Raw genomic sequence first — 19,461 nt, forward strand, 5'->3', positions numbered from 1 at the left:
CCCCCCAACATTATATATTTTCTGAATGCCAAGACCCTATAGAATAAAATGGTGGTAGTTGCAAATTTTTATGTTGCGCAATATTAGCGCAACTCCTTATTAAACCCCAATATTTAGTGAAAAATTTAATTAAATGCCCCAAAACACAACAAAATACCCATTTTTTTAATTAAATATAAAAGATGAGGTTACAACGAGTAAAACGATACCCAACATGCCCAGGTTACAAATTGCGTGCATCCGTAAAACGGCGATAAACCCCAGTACCCCAAAAAGTCCATAGAAGACGCTTTAAAAGCCCCCACAGGTCATCAATTTAGAGATACCCCAAAATACTGGCCCTAGAATTATTGCTCTCACTCCGGCGTGCGCGGCGATACCCAACATGTGTAGCGCGTTCGTCGTTTTCATACGTAGGCGCACCCGACGGGACGTCCCTTCTTCGGGACGCAGAAGCGATCTGGCGACAGGTAAGTCGCCAGGATCGCTTCTGTTGTAAAGCTCGGCTCTACAAGTTTAAACAGAGTCCCGGCGGCAAAAGTCGCCGGGAGTCCGTTTAAACAGCCCCGATGCTGGCGACGTACACTGTACGTCGTCAGTCACGAAGGGGTTAAGGTACCCATACACTTTACAACCCTCGCAAGACCTTTGTCTGGCGAAGGTTGTAAAGTACTTAAAAAAAACGTACGATCTGCCCATCTTGGCAGATCGTACTTGCGATCATCGCAAGCCCGCCCCCGAGGGGTGGGCTTCCGATGACTGTAATGAGGGGCGGGCTTACGATGACTGCAAACGGGCAGTGTGCGCGTGCACACACCGGCCCGTTCGGCAGTTGTCGTACCAGCAGGCCACTAACTCTTCTAGCATGCTGGTTCGACGGAAGACGTGCGACCGTACAGTAGAAACGGTCGCACGCCTTCCATACACTGCACGATTATCGTACGATTGGTTTCAGTTTTATTTTAAAAGGTTTGCTTTAACTTTATAATAAATAAATGTTTTAAACAAATAAGCAGCAGGTATTTGAATACAGTTCTTAGCCAAAGCTGCACATCTTTTTGAAAACACTGACAAAACAAAATATTTCACAGGTCCTGCAAAAGCAAAGGAAATGTCTGTACCTGGCTAAGGATCTTCATTCCAGAGTTCAGCAGCTTTTTGGCAGCCTTGTAATAAATGGTTCCAGGCTTGTTGTAAATCATGGCATTGTGGCAAATTTGTTTGAAGTTTTCCTATAAAAAAAAAAAAAGTTTATAAAATCAATACATAGAGTTTGTAGTGCGGTAACAAGGAGCAACAAAACAGGACTGCTGCCTATAATATACATTGAGGGGAATTTATTAAAACTGGAGCAGACATCATTTGGAGAAGTTGCCCATAGTAACCAATCAGCTTCTATGCTTAATTTTCAAAGCTTAAAAGGAGAACTATGGGGGTAAGTGGTTTTTCCCCATAGTCCTCCCCAGGGTCACGGGGGGACACAAACTAGCGTCCTCCCATGACCCAAACTTCAGTATACCGCGAGATACAGCTACGGTATACGGAGAGCGCCGCAGCCGGGACGGATCCCGACATTACTGTTGAAATCCACCCAGCTGCGTAATTGACAGCTGGCTCTGCCTAACTAGAGGCAGAGCCAGCTGTACCCGTCCCCTCCCGCCAGTCAGCGCTGGAGTATCGGACAGGGGAGGGGGGAACATGGACATGATCGAGAAGTGAGCAAGCAACGGTATGTGTTCGCTCACTTCCCGATCTATTGAGCTGGCGTGTGACAGTTTCACACGTCGGCTCGAACTATAAGGCTGAGTGATTTTCATTCACCTCATAGTTCTCCTTTAACTGAAGAGAAGATTTTTGCTATAATCCATGTTCCACAGTTAGCAGCATGCAAAGCACTTACTGTACGGAATTGCGTCGGGAAACCGCGTGATCCGCCTGGCCTGGCGTGCCATTAGAAAAAAATGGCACCCACAGCGCAATCTGTTCACACGATTGCCACGCGGTGAGGGGTCGCTTAGGTGTGAACCTAGCCTTAATATGCCAACAAACACTACGCCTTTCACTGCAACAGATTTCAGTTCAACTTTTACTCCCTATTCAACTGCAGAAAGTTACCTCAATTTTCTGTTACAAAGTAGACACGAAGGTCTAATTAACTGAAATGTAAAAAGAGGTGAAATGAACCTGGGCCAGATTTGCTCATGGTTTACTCCAAGCATTAGAAGCTTCTATTGTAGTCCTTCATGTTTTAAACATAATGCTGGGGTTCACTACAGCCATAGCACTGCGTCACCTTTATGTAGTCTGACCTTCCCATACCTTAAGTTCTTCTATTGAATCATATGTATCGTTCTTAATCTTTTCCTTTATAGTACTGAAGTCCATTGGGTTTTTAATAATCATTGAGTAACCAGGAGCAATAAAATCTGTGACAGGGAATGCAAAAAAAGAGCTAGGATCCTTTCTGTGTAAAGAAAATAAAGACATACACATATTAAATACACACAATAATTAGAGTAAGTTTCCATACGTGTTAATACAAAGAATAAAGACGTTGTGTAACCATTAGAAACCATAATTTAGACACTGTAGTGTAATCAGTAAAATGTGAATTCCGACTATCTTGTGGACACTAGGTGCAAAACCTGGCTGCCTCTAGCAGATGGGCTTTGGCCACCATCAGCGGTTGCCCATAGGCTGTGCTTCGGTTCCTGTGCCTAGTGTCCTACTTCTGAATGCGGCACTATAACCCAAGGGTCAGAGATTCAAGATCTCTGCTGGGTCCTTCAATGAACGGAAAAGAAATATGATTTCGACTACCTGCTATATTATTAGGTACTAGACTTTGTACACTGCAAATCCAAAATGAACATTGTGTGACTCTTGGGTAAAAACATTTATAAATAAATCCCAAAGTGATCTTGTGCAAATGTGATTTCTCAAGCAACACCTAGTTTAAGAAAATTTAGTGCATCAGGTCCCAAATCTTTATGGTATTCACATAAGCCATGAAATAGCCAAACAAAACCTAAAAAAAAAAAAAGTAGAACAAATCTCAATATTGGGTGTTTTTTGTGGTGGCTCCCCCATATCACTGGTAAGTACCTTTTAAGGCCTCATTCACACAGCTAAGAGTCGGCCCATACAGATCCGTGTAGCGTGCACGGCCGTATCGGGCCATTCCTGGGAAGGACAGGTGCTGCGTGTGATTGATACAGCAGCCTGTTCATCCTTACGGGAGGACGCCGCCGTACGCTCACCCGAACTGCACATCCGTGCGGGTATCCATGCTTGGACGCACACAGGATCCATCCCGTCTACGTTAGAGTACGGACACCCGCACAGATGTGCAGCTTGCATGAGCGTACAGCCACGTCCTCCCACAGAGAAGAACAGGCTGCTGCGTACAATCACATGTAGCAACTGTCCTTTCTGGGAACGGCCCGATACGGCGCACGGATCTGTACGGGCCGAATCTGAGCAGTGTGAATGAGGCCTAAATGTATGTCACCTTCTTTTGGGAATACACGTTCACAGTGAATATTGTATCCATACCACAATGTAGCAGCAGTGTCCTTGCAAATTCGATCTGCACTAGGCAAATCATAAATTGGACTGTTTTTGTAGCACTTTACCTTTGCAGCTGTCTGATAAGCTGATTCAATGCCTCTTGCAGTGGAGTCTGGTTTTCTACACGACAAAAAAAAAAAAATTACACTTTAAGGTGTGTGGTTCCAGTACAGATATACTCTAAACTGTGTGGTAAATACCACATTTATGGTTTTCTATGCATTTTTATATTACTAAGTAAAGAACATTACCGTGACTAGAGTCTGAATTTACCACTAATTAAAAGCAAAGCGCCTTACAATGATTACAGAGTGTGCATACCACTGAGCAACAGCAAAAATGGGGAGTACTACATAGTTGGTAATGCTGCTGTAAATGTAAGCCGTCCACCGGTCAGCAGCACTAAAAAGGTATTAAGATATTTTCTAGAGCACAATTTGTACCTAATGTTACAGTAGGTTTGACAGTCATGGGCCTGCTAGTTATTGAGACTTCCACTTTATGACCCATGCCTACTACCGTGAACACATTTGTGACCTTTTTCTGTGGCTCCATACCTGAAATGCATTATCCACTCGATGCAGTGTTATCAGTGTCTGCCAAAGACATGCATGCTGTAATGTTACAAACTACTGCAGCCACCATATGGCACAATGTTATTAATTCATACCTGACTAAATGAATTTTATTTAGGAAGAGAAGCATTAGTGCTCTAAATTAAAATCCATCACGAATATAAGTTAAATAAACATAACAACCATATATAAATATACTGTATGTGCAAATAAATAGTGATGACATAAATCAATGTTCAAAATCAACTGATCAGTGTAATATTGAGCAGCAAATTACCAGCTACCAAAAAAGTTCTTCCACACCAACAGTGTATCAAACGTGCACGCAGTGTTGATCCCCAAATCTTTATTTTCATATAGCACTATGTAGAAGTGCCTGCATCTAATGAACAAAAATGGCTTCCAGACACACACAGACGATTTACAAATAGCAAAAAAAAACAAAACAAAACATATATATCTTTTCCATTAATCAGTTTATACTTCTTTTTAGGGTTGCACAGATACCAAGTACAGTACTCGGTACAAGTACGAGTACATGTACCGATACTTTTGAGCTCCAAGACTGCACTAGAGAAAAATTCAAAAATTAGGAGGCAGCTGTCATTTGTAAGGAGCACACGGAGCTCCTGGGATTTGTACATCTCTGTTTTAATGTACGATTTTGTTTTTATAAATATAAATAAAGGGATGCACAGATACCAGTTTTGCGAGTACAAGTACTGGTACTTGCCGAGTACTTACAAGTACGAGTACTGATACATTTTTGTTTATTGTCATGTGACAGTTTTTCTAAAACAATACAGACTAATGATTTCAGGACAGTGGTGGAGTGCCAGAGCCAGGTCCCAGCTGCAACCACTGCAAACCTGGTACTTCTCATGAAACTGCCAACTATCGGTACTGGTACTCGAAAAGTATCTGTGCATCCCCACTTCTTTTAAACAGTATTTAAAGCTTTTAAACAGTATTTAAAGCCTATCTCCAAAATACCAAAAAACTCCTCTTGCAGTGGGGTCATCCTTGCATTACAAGAGTTAACTGCTTGTTATAGCTAAGGTAAAAGGTATTTTGCTTACCTGATCACCGTTCCCCTGGCAGTTGCTGCTCAACTCTCTCCCCTATGCTCCGGTTCATATACTGTACCTCTGCATCCTCATGTATAATGCAGGGCTATGGGCCCTGCATTAGACAAGCTGACATTATCTGGCCTCTGACTGCTAGAGTGGTAAGGGGGGGGGGGGGGTGTGGTAGGATACGGCACTGATCTTGGAGCCAGGGAAATCATGGATCAAGTAAGAAAAAGTGCTTTACACAGGTACTCTAGGTACAAACGAGCAATTAACCCTTACAGTGTGAAGGTAGTCCCACTGCAAGGGGAGTTCTTTCAGCTTGCACTCTACTTTCAATCCCACCTTTTCTTCTTCTAGTACTGATCACAGCACAAAGCTAGAAACAAAATTGTGAAAAAAAGGTTTTAAAACCATAATGCAAATGGAACATGTGTTTTTTATTCTGACGATAAGAATGTAAAAAGACAGCTCCAACTAGATGAACATTGCAAGATGTATAGGAAAGACCCATATTGCGATGCTTTTTTCTTGCTCTGCTTAAGGTCTATTTTACACAGAATGTCAAATTTAGGCCAAAAAGGTCAGGTACAGTCCTTTAAATTATTTTTTTTTTAGCTATGCGGTTAGGCCTCATTCACACTGCCGCGCGTACGTGCGTGCGTATTGTACCATATGCAAATAAATGGCTCCATACACATAGCCGCGTATGGAGCCGTATATTTGCGTAGCGTATATATGCACAAAAACAGAATGGAACAGAGACACGTCCGGGCAGCGTATTTACTCGCACATACGCGTGTTTACATGCATATATACGCGCGCACAGCACATTAAAAATTCCATTACGAGTGATGCATTCTGGGATTGCATATAGTGCACGCATATACGCGCATAGACGCTCGTATATAACGGCATATACGCTCGTATATATGTGCATAGACGCGTATATACGCAATATACAATTTTGCTTGCGTTGTGTGAATGAGGCGTTAATGTAAACATTGCTATCCATGTGTGCTAATGTTTTTAGAAACACAGAGGGGTATTCACAAAAGGGTGAAGAGTTTGGAGAAGGCAGGAGAAGTGAACAATCTAGGCCAAAATAGCTGATTTGGGAAAATTCTCCAATTCAGCTCACTTTCCAGTTCAGCCATGTTGTCCTAGATTGTGCACTTTTGCCTTCTCCAACCGTTTCACCCTTTTGTGAATAACCTAGTTTATCATTATAGGTCACAAGCAGTAACATGGACACTGTAATTAAAATTGATTTGCAAGATCAACGTGTTTTGATTCTGTACTTGCAGAAAAAGATGTTAGCCTGAAAAATTAAAACTACTGCAACCAGCACATCTAAGGACTGGTAAGCTGTAATACATTTTTTGTTATTAGGGATAGATATACTTTAAACAGTAAAAGAACAAAAATAATCAGAAATGACTTGAAGTATGAAGAGGATCCAGCTGTTTTCTTTGCAAAGGCTGTTTGGTGCCGGGCAAAGCCAAACAGCAAATTTTGCTGGAATAGGACTGAAGTTATGGTAATAGGCTGGCTGCACTCAGGATGGTGGGGGGGGGGGGGGGGGGGGGGGGTTAAAGGACAGCTTCGATAAAAGGTAAAAACTGTCCTTTAAATATATGCTCACTGAAAATTCCTAACACTTTTCCTCTGTTAAAGCACACGGGGCGCTTTGTTTGTTTTCGGGTTTTATTGTTATCAGGTATGTACTTCCAAAAGATACGATTTTAAGCTGCAATTAGTACATTTATTGTGGTGCACTGTGGATTGTGGTGAATCGTGATAAGCTATGTCAGTATCTGCTTGGCTTTATGAACTGGACAAACGGGTAATGGCTAAATCGCAGTTTGCCTAGAAAATAGGTATCAGCCTCACGTGATCCACCGGAGATACGGCAAACCACAAACACCTCAATAGGCTACATATACTCAGATAATTGTCTTCTGTTGCCAGAAAAATATAACTTTATAAAGAACGAAATGTTTTATGAGTAGTATGCTATTGTTGATTTTTCTTTACCTTCAGGCTTCAGTAAGGAAGAATCTGGAAGAGATACTGCTGGTAAATCAGGTCTAAGCGGTGAATGGAGTGAATGTTCATTATCTGGGTCACTTTCACGATGACTTTTATCTTTCTTCTTCTTATCATCCTAGGAACAGACAATCAAAATCAAAATAAGCTGTTATTTTTGTTTTGGGATTTTGCCACAAAATAAAAAATTGTATCCCTCTCAGGATACAAACTGAACTGAATGCCTAATTATATTTTCTCTAGAAGACTTGAAAGAATCACATGTTCATTGCAGATGCCCGATCATACCAAAAATTATACCAAAGCAGGGGTGTGGAAATTTTAGAAAAAACTACTTGTCCAAGGACTAAAGTGGGGGCCGAATCTACTTGTCCCTCATGACAATCTACTTGTCCCGATACAAAAAAATGTTTTTTAACCAAAACCGTATTTAGCAGTGCTAAGAAGCACTTCTCATTGGTCAGTGCCGTCAAGTGACTGCGTTGACCAACGAGTGCTTGCAATTTGCAAGCGAAATTCAGAATACATGGAACAGGTACACCCGTACTGGTGGACGAGAAGGACCATTCGCCGAAAGGTAAGTATAGTGGGAGGGAGATTTGTGCGGGTAATTCCATTTTCCCAAATTACTTGGGAAAGAGAATTTACCCTTTAGGGTTGGTGCAGACTGGGGATTCCCAGGACGTGCGTTGGCATACTGCAGTTGCATCCGCATGTATGGGGGTTACATCTGCGTGGCAATCGCTGAAAAAAAAGGTAGATGTACCTATTTTCATAACATGCACCGCGCAGTGTTTTTAACCGTGATCATGTGGGATTGCCCAGGCGGTATTGCAGCAGGAAAACGCGCAATCTGCCTGGCAGGACTGGGGTGCCATTAGAAAATAATGGCACTGACAGCACAATGGCGGTGGTGTGCGATTCCGTGACCACCCATCCATCCGCTCGGTTTCATGCACAATGGCCGGGCAGTCACGGATCGCACACTCCTGATGTTTCTATTATTAGATTTGGTTTTACTTGAAGCATATGTACATTTCCCGGTCCCTGCTTTCAGCTGTACTTTCTCACTACTGGAGCTGCCGTAGCAGATATTACAGAGCAGTCATTCGATTTTACATTTTTCCTATCAGTAAGGGACAGAAGTCTGGACGAAAATGCCAATTTCTAATTTTTAAAACTCCAACACAAAATATCATAAGACAAAATAAATATTTGTTGTATGGTAACACTCCCTTGGCAATAAGGCAGAGCTACAAGCATTTACCCATACAGTTGCATTATAACTAAATGACACAGTTGTGTCCTCTTTACAAAAAAAATAAAAGCCATAAAATACTTAAACATAAATACCGGTATTTAGTGAGTACTGTTTTTTTTCTTCCAGTACTCTCAGATACCACACACCGATACCAGAAGTCCCATTAGGGAAGCCTTACACGACACCCGGCTTCCTGATTAGCAGGGAAGCTGGCTCCCTGCTCCCTCATCACCAGGTGACATGGAGGCGACTTCCTGGCCAATCAGGAAGCCGGGCAATGTGTAATGATTTTCCACCCATGCTTCCTGATACCTGAAGTTCTGGTATCCGGATAAGCATCAGGTGCATTTGGGCGAGTACAAGGTATCGATGCATCCCTAGTAACAACCTATGAAGAACAGTGTTCCAATAGCAGTTAGGGCATCTCAGTAATGTGCTAAGAGCAAGGGTGTGCACTAAAGCAATTGCTGTGGCCACATTAACCTCCCTGGCGGTATGATTATTCAGGATTTTAGGTACCAAAAGCGGTACATTGTTTTTCAAGCAAATATGTTGTTTTACATTGTAGGCCTGTAGTTCTTAGTAAATCCTAGGAATAACTCACCTAAATCTGTCCAAACAAGAGTCCAGTAGACATCCCAGGTATGATAAAGTTTGAAACAATCGCATTGCGGCCGGCTCACCATAATTGGGGGCAGGACGATCCACTGAAGTGAATGGCACCGTAGCCGCAGGCAATCGGACCCACGGGATCGCAAGGCACAATTATGCCTGCGGTCCGGTCAAAACCTTTCATCGCTCCACCCCTCAGGCTCTGTCACCGCTTCATCTTTTCTCCACGCCGTCACTACTCCACGTCCCCCTGCTCTGTCACGCGGCTGCATCACCGCTCTATACCCGGTCACCGCCGCTCCACGGCCCCAGCTATGTCATCGCGGCTGCTCCACGCCCCCAGCTCTCTTGTCGCGGCTCCATTGCTGACCCGCGTCCCCTGCTCTCGCACCGGTAATAAAAAAAACAAAAAAAAAACATCTCAGCCCTGCTACTTGCCCGCAGCAGGGCTAAACTACTGAGGAAACTACCTGCCCGGCGCCCGAAACTGCATGTCCCGGGCGTCGGGCGATACGATTTCCACACCCCTGCAAAGAATAAGTAGTGTGAAAATGCTGAAGTGCCTCCAGTACATTCAGGTAGGTCAAGGAGGTTTTCAAGTATAACATTTCATATTTTTCCCTTGCTGGGATCATTTCAGGCAGTCCTTCTGATATACAGCCAGCTCAAACGGTCTTCAAATTCGGAAATCTGCATAAAAAGTTATATGAAAGAAAGCACACTGTGTATCACTCTACATGTTTGTATGCCCCACAAGTTGCATAGTGTCACCGATAATAGCAGTCAGTTTCACATTGCTTGGGAACCGAAGTGCAGACAGAATCCAGACATGGCATTATACATCATCAAAGGTACATGTGGTATATGACAGTTAAGTGTTTGAGTACAACCCCAATTCCAAAAAAGTTGGGACGCTGTGTAAAATCTTCATAAAAACAGAGTGCAATGATTTGCAAATCTCATAAAGCCAAATTTTAGAAAACCTATAAAATGTACCATTTAAAAAAAAAAAAAAAAAAGTTAAATTTTGAAATTGATGGCAGCAACACGTCTCAAAAAAGTTGGGAGGGCAACAAAAAACTGGCAAAGTAACTGGTACTAACAAGGAAGAGCTGGAAGAACATTTTGCAACTAATTAGGTTTATTGACAACAGGTCAGTAATATGATCGGGTATAAAAAGAGCATCTTAGAGAGTCAGAGTGTCTCAGAAGTAAAGATGGGCAGAGGTTTACCAATCTGTGAAAAGTTGCGTCTAAAAATTGTCGAACAATTTCAGAATAATATTCTTCAAAGTATAATTGGAAAGCGATTAAATATATCATCATCCACAGTGCATATCGTCAAAGGATTCAGAGAATCTGGAGAAATCTCTGTGCACAATGGACAGGGCCGAAACGCAGTATTGGATGCCAGTATTCTTCGAGGCTTCAGGCAGCACTGCATTAAAAACAGTCATGATCCTATGATGGACATCACTGCACGGGCTCAGAAATATTTCCAAAAATCACTGCCTGTGAACAGTTTGCCGTGTCATCCAAAAATGCAAGTTAAAGCTCATCATGCAAAGAAGAAGCCATGTCTGAACAGGAAAACTGTTCTGAGGTTAGACAAATTGAAATGTGATAACTCTTTTTAGCAACCATGGGTACCGCATCCTCCAAACTAAGGAGAGGGACCTTCCAAAGTGCTATCAGCGCTCAGTTCAAAAGCCACGCATCTGTGACAACAGCATGGCTTCATAAAAGAAGAGTCCGGGTGCTTAACTGGCTTGCCTGCAGTCCAGACCTTTCACCAATTGAAAATATTGGGCGCATCTTGAGATGAAAAATGCGACAAAGAAGACCCAGGACTGTTGAGCAGTTAGAATCCTATATCAGGCAAGAATGGAAGAACATTCCTCTCCCAAAACTCCAGCAACTGGTCTCCTCAGTTCCAGATCTTTACAGAGCCTTGTTAAAAGCAGAGGGGATGTTATACCGTGGTAAACATGGTCCCGTCCCAACTTTTCGGAGACGTGTTGCTGCCATCAATTTTAAAATGACATTTGTTTCTGAAAATTGTACATTTTCTCAGTTTAAACATTTGATATGTTTTCTATTTTCCAGTGTGAATAAAATACAGGTTTATGAGATTTACAAATCATTGCATTCTGTTTTTATGTAGATTTTACACAGTGTCCCAACTTTTTTGGAATTGGGGTTGTACTTCTATGGTGAATTGCCACCAAAAAGGTGCCATTTATGCAATAAGATTAAGTTGTTTTCCTTGTGACACACATGTGAAAGCTATACTTCAAATTATAAGTACATGTGTTCTCTGTGACCTATTGGGCCACTGAATCAAAAATTGTTCATCCACATTGACACTAGGGCTGCAGCTAACATAAATTTTTATAATCAATTAGTTGCCCAATTATTTTTTCAACTAATCAATTGGTTGCATAAAAAAAAAAATGCTATCTCCCGCAACCAACTAATCCAATAATGAGAATAGTTGCCAACTATTCTCATAATCGATTAGTTGTTGCAGCCCTAATTGACACCCCCTAGTGATCTAATACCCACCTTTTTCTTCTTTTTTTCCTCACCAGGCCCGATTGTTTTCTCATTCTTCTTCTTTTTCTTCTTCTTCTTGTCTTTGTGTTTATCATGGTCTGTCTTGTCTTCATGGAAGCCTTGTGGAAGAGCTGTAGCCCGGGCTGTGGACAGCTCCTTCACCTCTCCAGTCCCAACTTTGAGGACAAGTTTTAACGGTTTTTCCACATATTCTGAGAAGAAAGCATGCTGCTGTTTAAGCAAAATATAAACATTCTTTCTGAAAACTAGCAACTGGCACAGATTTCATATAACTAATAGATACCAATTAACTGCTGAGAAGCAACAATAAGCATTCAAATGTCATTATTAAAACTGGGCTAAAGACAACATCATTAGAAACTTAGTAAGGCGCAGAGAAACCAGATGGGGTCGAGTGTATAGCACCAAAGGCTTGCAAATAAAAGTGAATCTCTTTCTCTCAATGGGTGGGAATTTATCAAAGCGTGAGCAGACACAATCTGTAGCAGTTGCCCATGGCAACCAATCAGCATCTCTTTTCAGTTTGCTCAGGTAAGATTTGAAAATGAGACAGAGAAGCTGATTGGTTGCAGTGCAAATCTGCTCCAGAATTTGATAAATTCCCCATTAATATGTTATCAGTGAAAAACGCTTCATAAATACATTGCAATTTCCACCAAAATATTTTCCTTACTTTTTTCTTTTTTCTTCTCAGAATGTCCCCCTTTGCCTGTAAAAAAAACATATATACATATATCAGTTGGATGTCTGCATTTCTAAATAAAAAGCAGATGCCTCCCATTCCCACCGTTCACCCAGTTTACTATGTGACCAGGACATGTGCAGGTTTAGCACTTACTGAAGCAATGTGCGGAGGGACTTACATTGACCATACACAAGCATATGTCATTGTCCAATACTAAGTGTGAGATTTGTTCACAGACCCAAGACAAGTGCTTTCTTACCATTAGTGTAACATAAACATTGATTTACAATAGCACTACCTGTATCAAAGCAGTGTTAAAGGCCATATGTCAAATATACAAACACCACTGTGGAAAGAGCTTTGACAAAGCTTGCGCTATGTGCTCCATGTAAACATATGCTGTGCACTGTGCTGAACTGCAGAGCCCTGAATGGAGTGTATAGTTTGTACGTTTGGAGCGGTCACACCACGCTAGCCACAGGCTAAAACTGAGCATTTTAGCATACGGGCCAGAGTGAACGAGCCCTTGGCCAACAAAACCAGTCCCCACCAACTCACTGGCGGGAGGATAGCCCCTCTATTTACAATGGTTTTCATTGTCACCCAGAAAGAGAGTAAGGGAAAATGCAAGGTGTACACCAATCTCTATAGTGAATGGTGGATATATGAAGTCCAGCACACTGATCTCTATAATGAATGGGGAATATACGATGTACAGTACACCGATCTCTATGGTGAATATACGATGTACTGTACACAGATCTCTATGGTGGATACATGAAGTCCAGTCCACCGATCTCTATAGTGAATGGTGGATATATGAAGTCCAGTCCACCGATCTCTATAGTGAACGGTGGATATATGATGTCCAGTCCACCGATCTCTATAGTGCATGGCGGATATATGAAATCCAGTCCACCGATCTCTATAGTGAATGGCGGATATATGAAATCCAGTCCACCAATCTCTATAGTGAATGGTGGATATATGAAATCCAGTACACCGATCTCTATAGTGAATGGTGACTATATGTACAGTACACCGATCTCTATGGTGAATGGTGGGTATACCATGTACAGTACACCGATCTCTATAATGAATGGTGGATATATGTACAGTACACCGATCTCTATAGTGAATGGTGGATATATGAAGCCCAGTACACTGATCTCTATACTGACACCCCCAGGAGCATGCTGGGACGTGTAGTTCCTCCAGGGACACATCATGACACATTAGTACAGACAACATAGAAAACACAATCAAACACAACTCACGACTCTCCGCCACTGAGCGCACTTCCTCCTTGCCCTCATAGCCGTGCTTGTCGCCTTTGTGTTTCTTATGTTTCTTCCCCATCTCGCCTGCAGCTCCTTTTAGGATCTTCTTCCGTATTCCTGTAATGACGTCACGCCGGCGGACCGACAATTCCTTTTGTTGTTGTGGTTCTACGGCAGACACCACAGAGACGTACATCGGTGCTGGCATACGGCACGGGTCGTAAATAATTCACAGAAGAGGCGCCGCTCTCTCGCGCGCCCTGCCGTTGAGACTAAGCAAGTGCTGGAGGAGAGATTCGCACCAATACGAGCCGCTGCTCTGCACGGTGGTGTAAAAGAGTGCAAACCGCTACGAACGTGCAACAACCCGCTCGCACTAGTGCGCGTCCCCGAGGCTTCTGTGTGGTAGTGCGCATGTGTGGACCCCGCTAATGCGCCGTCTGGGGTCTGAGCAGCGTGGGGGGGGGGAGGTGGGTTTCAGGGGACTGACGTGACGTCATCACAATCCGTTGGCTTGATTGGTCAGCCTGTCATATTCTATACTGAGCGGTGTAGTATCTGGTAGAATGTTAATTCATTCAGTAGAGAGAGCTGGAGCTACACAGATGTCATGTTTAAAGGGCACGTTATTCACTATTGAACTTAGGGAATATCCGATTGCCTTATGGGATCAGGAAGGATTTTTTCTCCTGTTGTAGCAAATTGAACCATGCTTTAAAGCGTTTTTTTGCCATTCCTCTGGATCAACAGTGGGTAATTGGGGGCATAGCGTTCTGCTTAGGCTTTTCTTCTTTTTTCCCCCATATCTCTATAGGTTGAACTCGATTGACTTGTGTCTTTTTTCAACCTGACTAACTATGAATAACCCAGCCAAATTGAAGTAAGCCGAATGCTATTCTGCTATTTACTTCAGTCTTGTACGGCTGATTGAAGCCGTACATCAGCTAAAATCAGCCGTACATTGGCTGCTTTCGGTCAGCCGAACATGCCGTGCATGTTCGGCTGAGCCGAAGTGCAGAAGGACTTCGACTCAGCTGATCCAACATCTGGATCGGCTGAGCCGAAGCTCCGGCAGCTCGCTCGCTGCCGTTCACCCCTGTTCTCATAGGGACTGAATGGCAGTAAGTGAATAGCCGGATGTTATTAGCATATTTTCTTTCTACATGGAATATAATTTCAGGTGAATACCGTGTTATGGCCACTAGATGCAGCTGAGAAGCATAGGAAAGAAGTATGTTTTATGTTCCTCAGCTCCACCTACTGGCCGCAATGCGGTATTTATCTGAAATGACTTTTGATCTGGAAAGAAACTATGCTAATAGCATTCATTTTTGCTTCCATTTGCAGAAAAGGAATGTACATGAAATTTCACAGTGCATTTGTGAATTATTTATAAATAATGGGGGGAAGGGCAGGACGTCTTAAGACGCCCTCACGCTCCTATAAGGCTCCCGTCCGAAGGTTTTGGAATGGCCATGGATGCGAGGTGGTTAAAGTATGTCTGTGAAGGTTCTCATTTATCTAGTTCTTGGTATATCTGTAGAAATAAGTCAAGGCAACTGGACTTGCTGTATTTTTCTTGAAGACGGTTCACTGGTCATCAAACTAAGGAGTGCTCAGAATTGTATGTTGGTGAAACAAAACAGCAGCTGCACCAGCGTATGGCACAGCATAGAAGGGCCAAACCCTCTGGTCAGGATTCAGCAGTGTACCTACATCTAAAGGAAAAAGGTCACTCCTTTCAAGACAGTCAAGTATGCATCCTAGTCAGGGAGGAGGACTGGTTTACAAGAGGTGTGAAAGAGGCCATTTATGTAAAAATGGTGAAGCCATGCTTGAATAGAGGTGTGAGGGTGAGACATCTATTGTCTGCCACATACAAAAGACAAAAATAAACAGAGAATACAGAATAAGTGCAGCTTATAAAATCGTACAATGTCTGGAAGAAAGCAATAGCTCGTTCCCTGAGCGGGTCCCCTTCTACTATCACATCTCCATGTAAGAGGTAAAACTCTAGTATTGTCTGTACTAGCCTGGGTCATAATCATCAGGGATCTCCAGTCGCCCCAAGGCTTTATCTAATTTCCTTTCTAGGTACCACTGTGTAAGTCTGAAGGGATAAATTAGAGCGTGTAACTGCAATCCTGCGTAATTGTGTAATATGAAAGATTCCCATTTCTTGACAAAAGTGATGGAATATTTATCAGGGTCGAGAGTGGCTTCAAGCCTTTCTTTCCACATCAGTGACGTTAGTGCTGCCACAAAGTGTTGAGATGAAGGTGGCTGCGTGGATAGCCATTCATGCATTATTATTCGCTTTGCCAGCAGTAAGGCCACAAATATTAATTGCTGTTTCTGTCTACTTGGGGCAGGTTCTGGTTTCCAATAACTGAAAAGACATAGCCAGGGCTCTCGCGTCAGGGGGATGTCTAACATGTCTGACAAATAAGACATGATGGAGTCCCAGAAGTTAACAATATGGGGACATTCCCAGAGACAATGTCGGAGGGAGGCCCCCTCCAGGGTACATTTTGGACATGCTCTTAAGTATGGGCTCGGAGCTCTAATTTTAAAAAAGAAATCGAAGGCATAATAGGCTTTATGAACAATTCGGAAGTGACTCTCCCTCCACTGTTCATTCGGCGTCCAGCGCCTGATATTCTGGCATCCCTCCAACATAGCATTCTCAAACTCTTCCAACGGGAAATCTTTTCTCCATTTAATGAGGGAAGTTCTGGCTGATCTAGGGACAAAGTAAGAATTTAGTAGGGGGTATAATTTAGAAATTGATCCAGGGGCAGTAGATGAGGCCTTATCTATTTCCGTAATTTGGAAAAAAGTGCTGGGTATTGTTGTTTCACTTTGCCAATAATGGGTCAATTGAATATGTTGACAATATTGATTGGGCGGAATGTTGAATTTCCGTTGTAATTCAGGGAACGTGAGAGGGTGATGGGTGTCTGGGTCAAACAAATCTGTTGTATCTCAGGTAAGTTGTCGTGTAGATAAACCGCCATATTCGGCAGAGGGGCATCCCATCGTGTAGCTCCTGATGCCTCGATCACTTCAAGTGGACTCGCCGGGCATGGAGGATGGAGGTGGAGATGATCTACGTTGCCGCTTACTCCCGGAGTGTGATCGTTGGTCAGGGCCGGCTGCCGCAGTTGGTTCAAGGAATGACATGGCATCTTGCGGCGACGTGAAGGTGTGTCGGGTTCCATCCGAAGACTGGATATTCAGGACCGCCGGGTAAACTAAGGAAAAACGGATCTTCAGATGGTGGAGCAAATTGCAGATTTCCGAGAAGGCCTTCCGTTTGCGACTGACCTCAGCCGAGTAGTCAGCGAAGAGCACGAGGTCGTTACCTTGGAAACGTAAGCTCGAGCCATTCCGGTAAGTTTTTAGGATGTCCGTTTTATCCACATACGATAGATATTTCATGATCACCGGGTAGGGACGAGAATATTTCTGTTGTTGTGAGCCCAGGCGATGCACCCTCTCCACTATGCAATCACGATTGAGGCCCAGCGCCTCAGGAAGAAGATGGGAGCAGATGTTATGTAGGTCAGCTGGTAAGTACGATTCGGGAAGGCCCACAATGCGCAAGTTGTTCCGCCTGGATCGGTTTTCAAGGTCCTCCAGCTTAGCTGAGGTCAATTGGTGTTGCTTGGCAAGCTCCTTCAGGCTCTTTGTGGCAGATGTCAGTTCGTCTTCCAGAGTGGAAACTCTGTGTTCCACCTCTGTGACTCGGTGGGCCTGTGCCAGTAATTCATGGCGTAGAGATTGAATGCCTTTAGTGACCGCCGAGTCTACTGCAGCTTGGACCGATGCCTGAATAGTAGGCTTCAGGAGCCTGGCCACTGCCGCGGCTATTTTCGCTGAGTCAATGGACGATTCAGATTCTGGCAGCGAATCTTCCACCATGTCTGTTGGCGAGGTCGGTTGAGAGGCCTCCATGGCTTCCGTGAGATTTAGCGCGCTATTTTTTTCAGGTCGGGATTCCGATTGAGGCAAGCCTCGAGATCGGTCAACGAACCGATCCATATGATGTCTTTAGTTGGGGCGACAAACCACGGTTTGTGTGGTGGTTCAGTGACAACTCTGGCCGATGTGAAATGCAGATTTTGTAGTCTCGAGGGTCCGGAGCTCCTCACATATGCGACTTGCTCTGTAGGCGCCGGAACCGGAAGTCTCCATACAATGCTGTTTTAACACCTCTCTCTGGGCAAGTTATTAACACCTCCTAGCTCCAATTATGCAAATGCAATCAACTCCTGGTTGCGACTAACAGATTATGTGATTGGAGCAACATTCACCATATTTTTTCCCAGATAATTTTTGTACAAGTTATTCTAAATTGAGAAAAAGCTGGTTGGATGACTAGTGAAACATCTTCAAGAAAAATACAGCAAGTACAGTTGCCTTGACTTATTTTTTGCAGATATACCAATTAAAGTAAACCTGCCATGTTTGTTATTGTGGTCACTTTTGTTTTTGAAGACTCAAGCAGGTGGACCGGAGGGATACATTTTATGTAATTGTTGGGTGATGTGTTTGTATATGCTTTTTCATTCTTTTTCTTCATTGGATTTTAAAAAATAAAATGTAATTACCATATTTTTTGCTCCATTAGACGCACCTGACCATAAGACGCACCTAGGTTGTTGCCCGTGTCTAACTAAAGCTACAACTCTTGTGATAGCTGAGAGGAAGGGCTGCGAGTGCAGCTCACCCCTCACTGTCTACTCCATCCGGAGAGGATTTGCGGCTGTCCGGCGGCGTGAAAGGTAGCCGGCAGGGAGGGGGTGTGGATTTGCGGGGGAGAGTGAGCAAGAACTTCCTGATGGAGACGGGGGGCGGGAACTTACCTGCCGCTCCTCTGCTCCCTGGCAAATTCAGCTCTGCATGCACGTAAACCCCCCACATGCTGACACTGCTCAGAGAGGCGGCTCTGATCACACACAAAATACGGTAATATAGTAGTATTATGTTTGGTGCATGGTGACCTTTACATATCATATTATACTAGTGGGAATGTTGAGTCCATGAATGAATCAGGTTTTTGTTTGCAGAAAATTAGCTGATGTGTTTGTTACTTAATTAGCTGAAGGGCTAATGAGCATCTTTGACTCGGACCTCACCTGTCTTCTCCACATCCAATCACTATCCAAATTCTGCCGCCTTCACCTTCGTAACAGCTCCAAAATACGCCCCTTCCTCACTAATGAAACCGTTAAATTACTCATCCACTCGCTTGTTATATCTCACCTTGACTATTGCAACTCCCTCCTCATTGGCCTACCTCTACACAGGCTATCCCCCCTTCAGTCTATCATGAATGCACCTGCTAGACTCATCCACCTGACGAACCGCTCAGTGTTTGCAACCCCCCTCTGCCAATCCCTACACTGGCTTCCAATAGCCCAAAGGATAACATTCAAAATATTAACAGTCACTTTTAAAGCCATCCACAACTCTGCCCTGGATATTTCTCAAACATTGTCTCAAAATATAACCCTAACTGTCCCCTCCGCTCTTCCAAAGACCTCCTGCTTTCCAGCTCCCTTGTCAACTCCTCCCATACTAGCCTCCAGGACTTCTCTAGAGTCTTCCTCATCCTCTGGAACTCTTTACCCAAACCTGTCCGTCTTATCTCCTACCTTGACTGCCTTTAGGCTTTCCCTAAAGACTCATCTCTTCAGTGAAGCCTATCCCACCTCAAACTAACCACTCAACCATCATGTTCTCAAACAATTCATCCCCACATAGCCACCTCCTTTTT

At 43.4% G+C, this 19,461-nt stretch overlaps 1 protein-coding gene across 1 annotated transcript in view; it reads right to left on the reverse strand.

Moving 5' to 3' along the window:
- BRD7 (bromodomain containing 7) overlaps positions 1 to 14,137 on the reverse strand; it is a 42,065-nt gene extending 27,928 nt beyond the window's left edge. Inside the window, exons 1-6 of the mRNA XM_018566081.1 lie at positions 13,690 to 14,137; positions 11,703 to 11,921; positions 7,253 to 7,382; positions 3,636 to 3,690; positions 2,320 to 2,464; positions 1,122 to 1,232 (exon numbers count right to left, since the gene is read on the reverse strand). Coding sequence (XP_018421583.1) covers positions 1,122 to 1,232; positions 2,320 to 2,464; positions 3,636 to 3,690; positions 7,253 to 7,382; positions 11,703 to 11,921; positions 13,690 to 13,887 — 858 coding nt within the window. The 5' untranslated portion in view covers positions 13,888 to 14,137. The remainder of the gene's footprint in view (positions 1 to 1,121; positions 1,233 to 2,319; positions 2,465 to 3,635; positions 3,691 to 7,252; positions 7,383 to 11,702; positions 11,922 to 13,689) is intronic.
- Between the last annotated feature and the right edge of the window lie 5,324 nt (positions 14,138 to 19,461).

Source organism: Nanorana parkeri, unplaced genomic scaffold (genome assembly GCF_000935625.1).
Source record: "Nanorana parkeri isolate BGI_ZX_2015 unplaced genomic scaffold, ASM93562v1 scaffold914, whole genome shotgun sequence".
In the NCBI taxonomy this organism is placed as follows: domain Eukaryota; kingdom Metazoa; phylum Chordata; class Amphibia; order Anura; family Dicroglossidae; genus Nanorana; species Nanorana parkeri.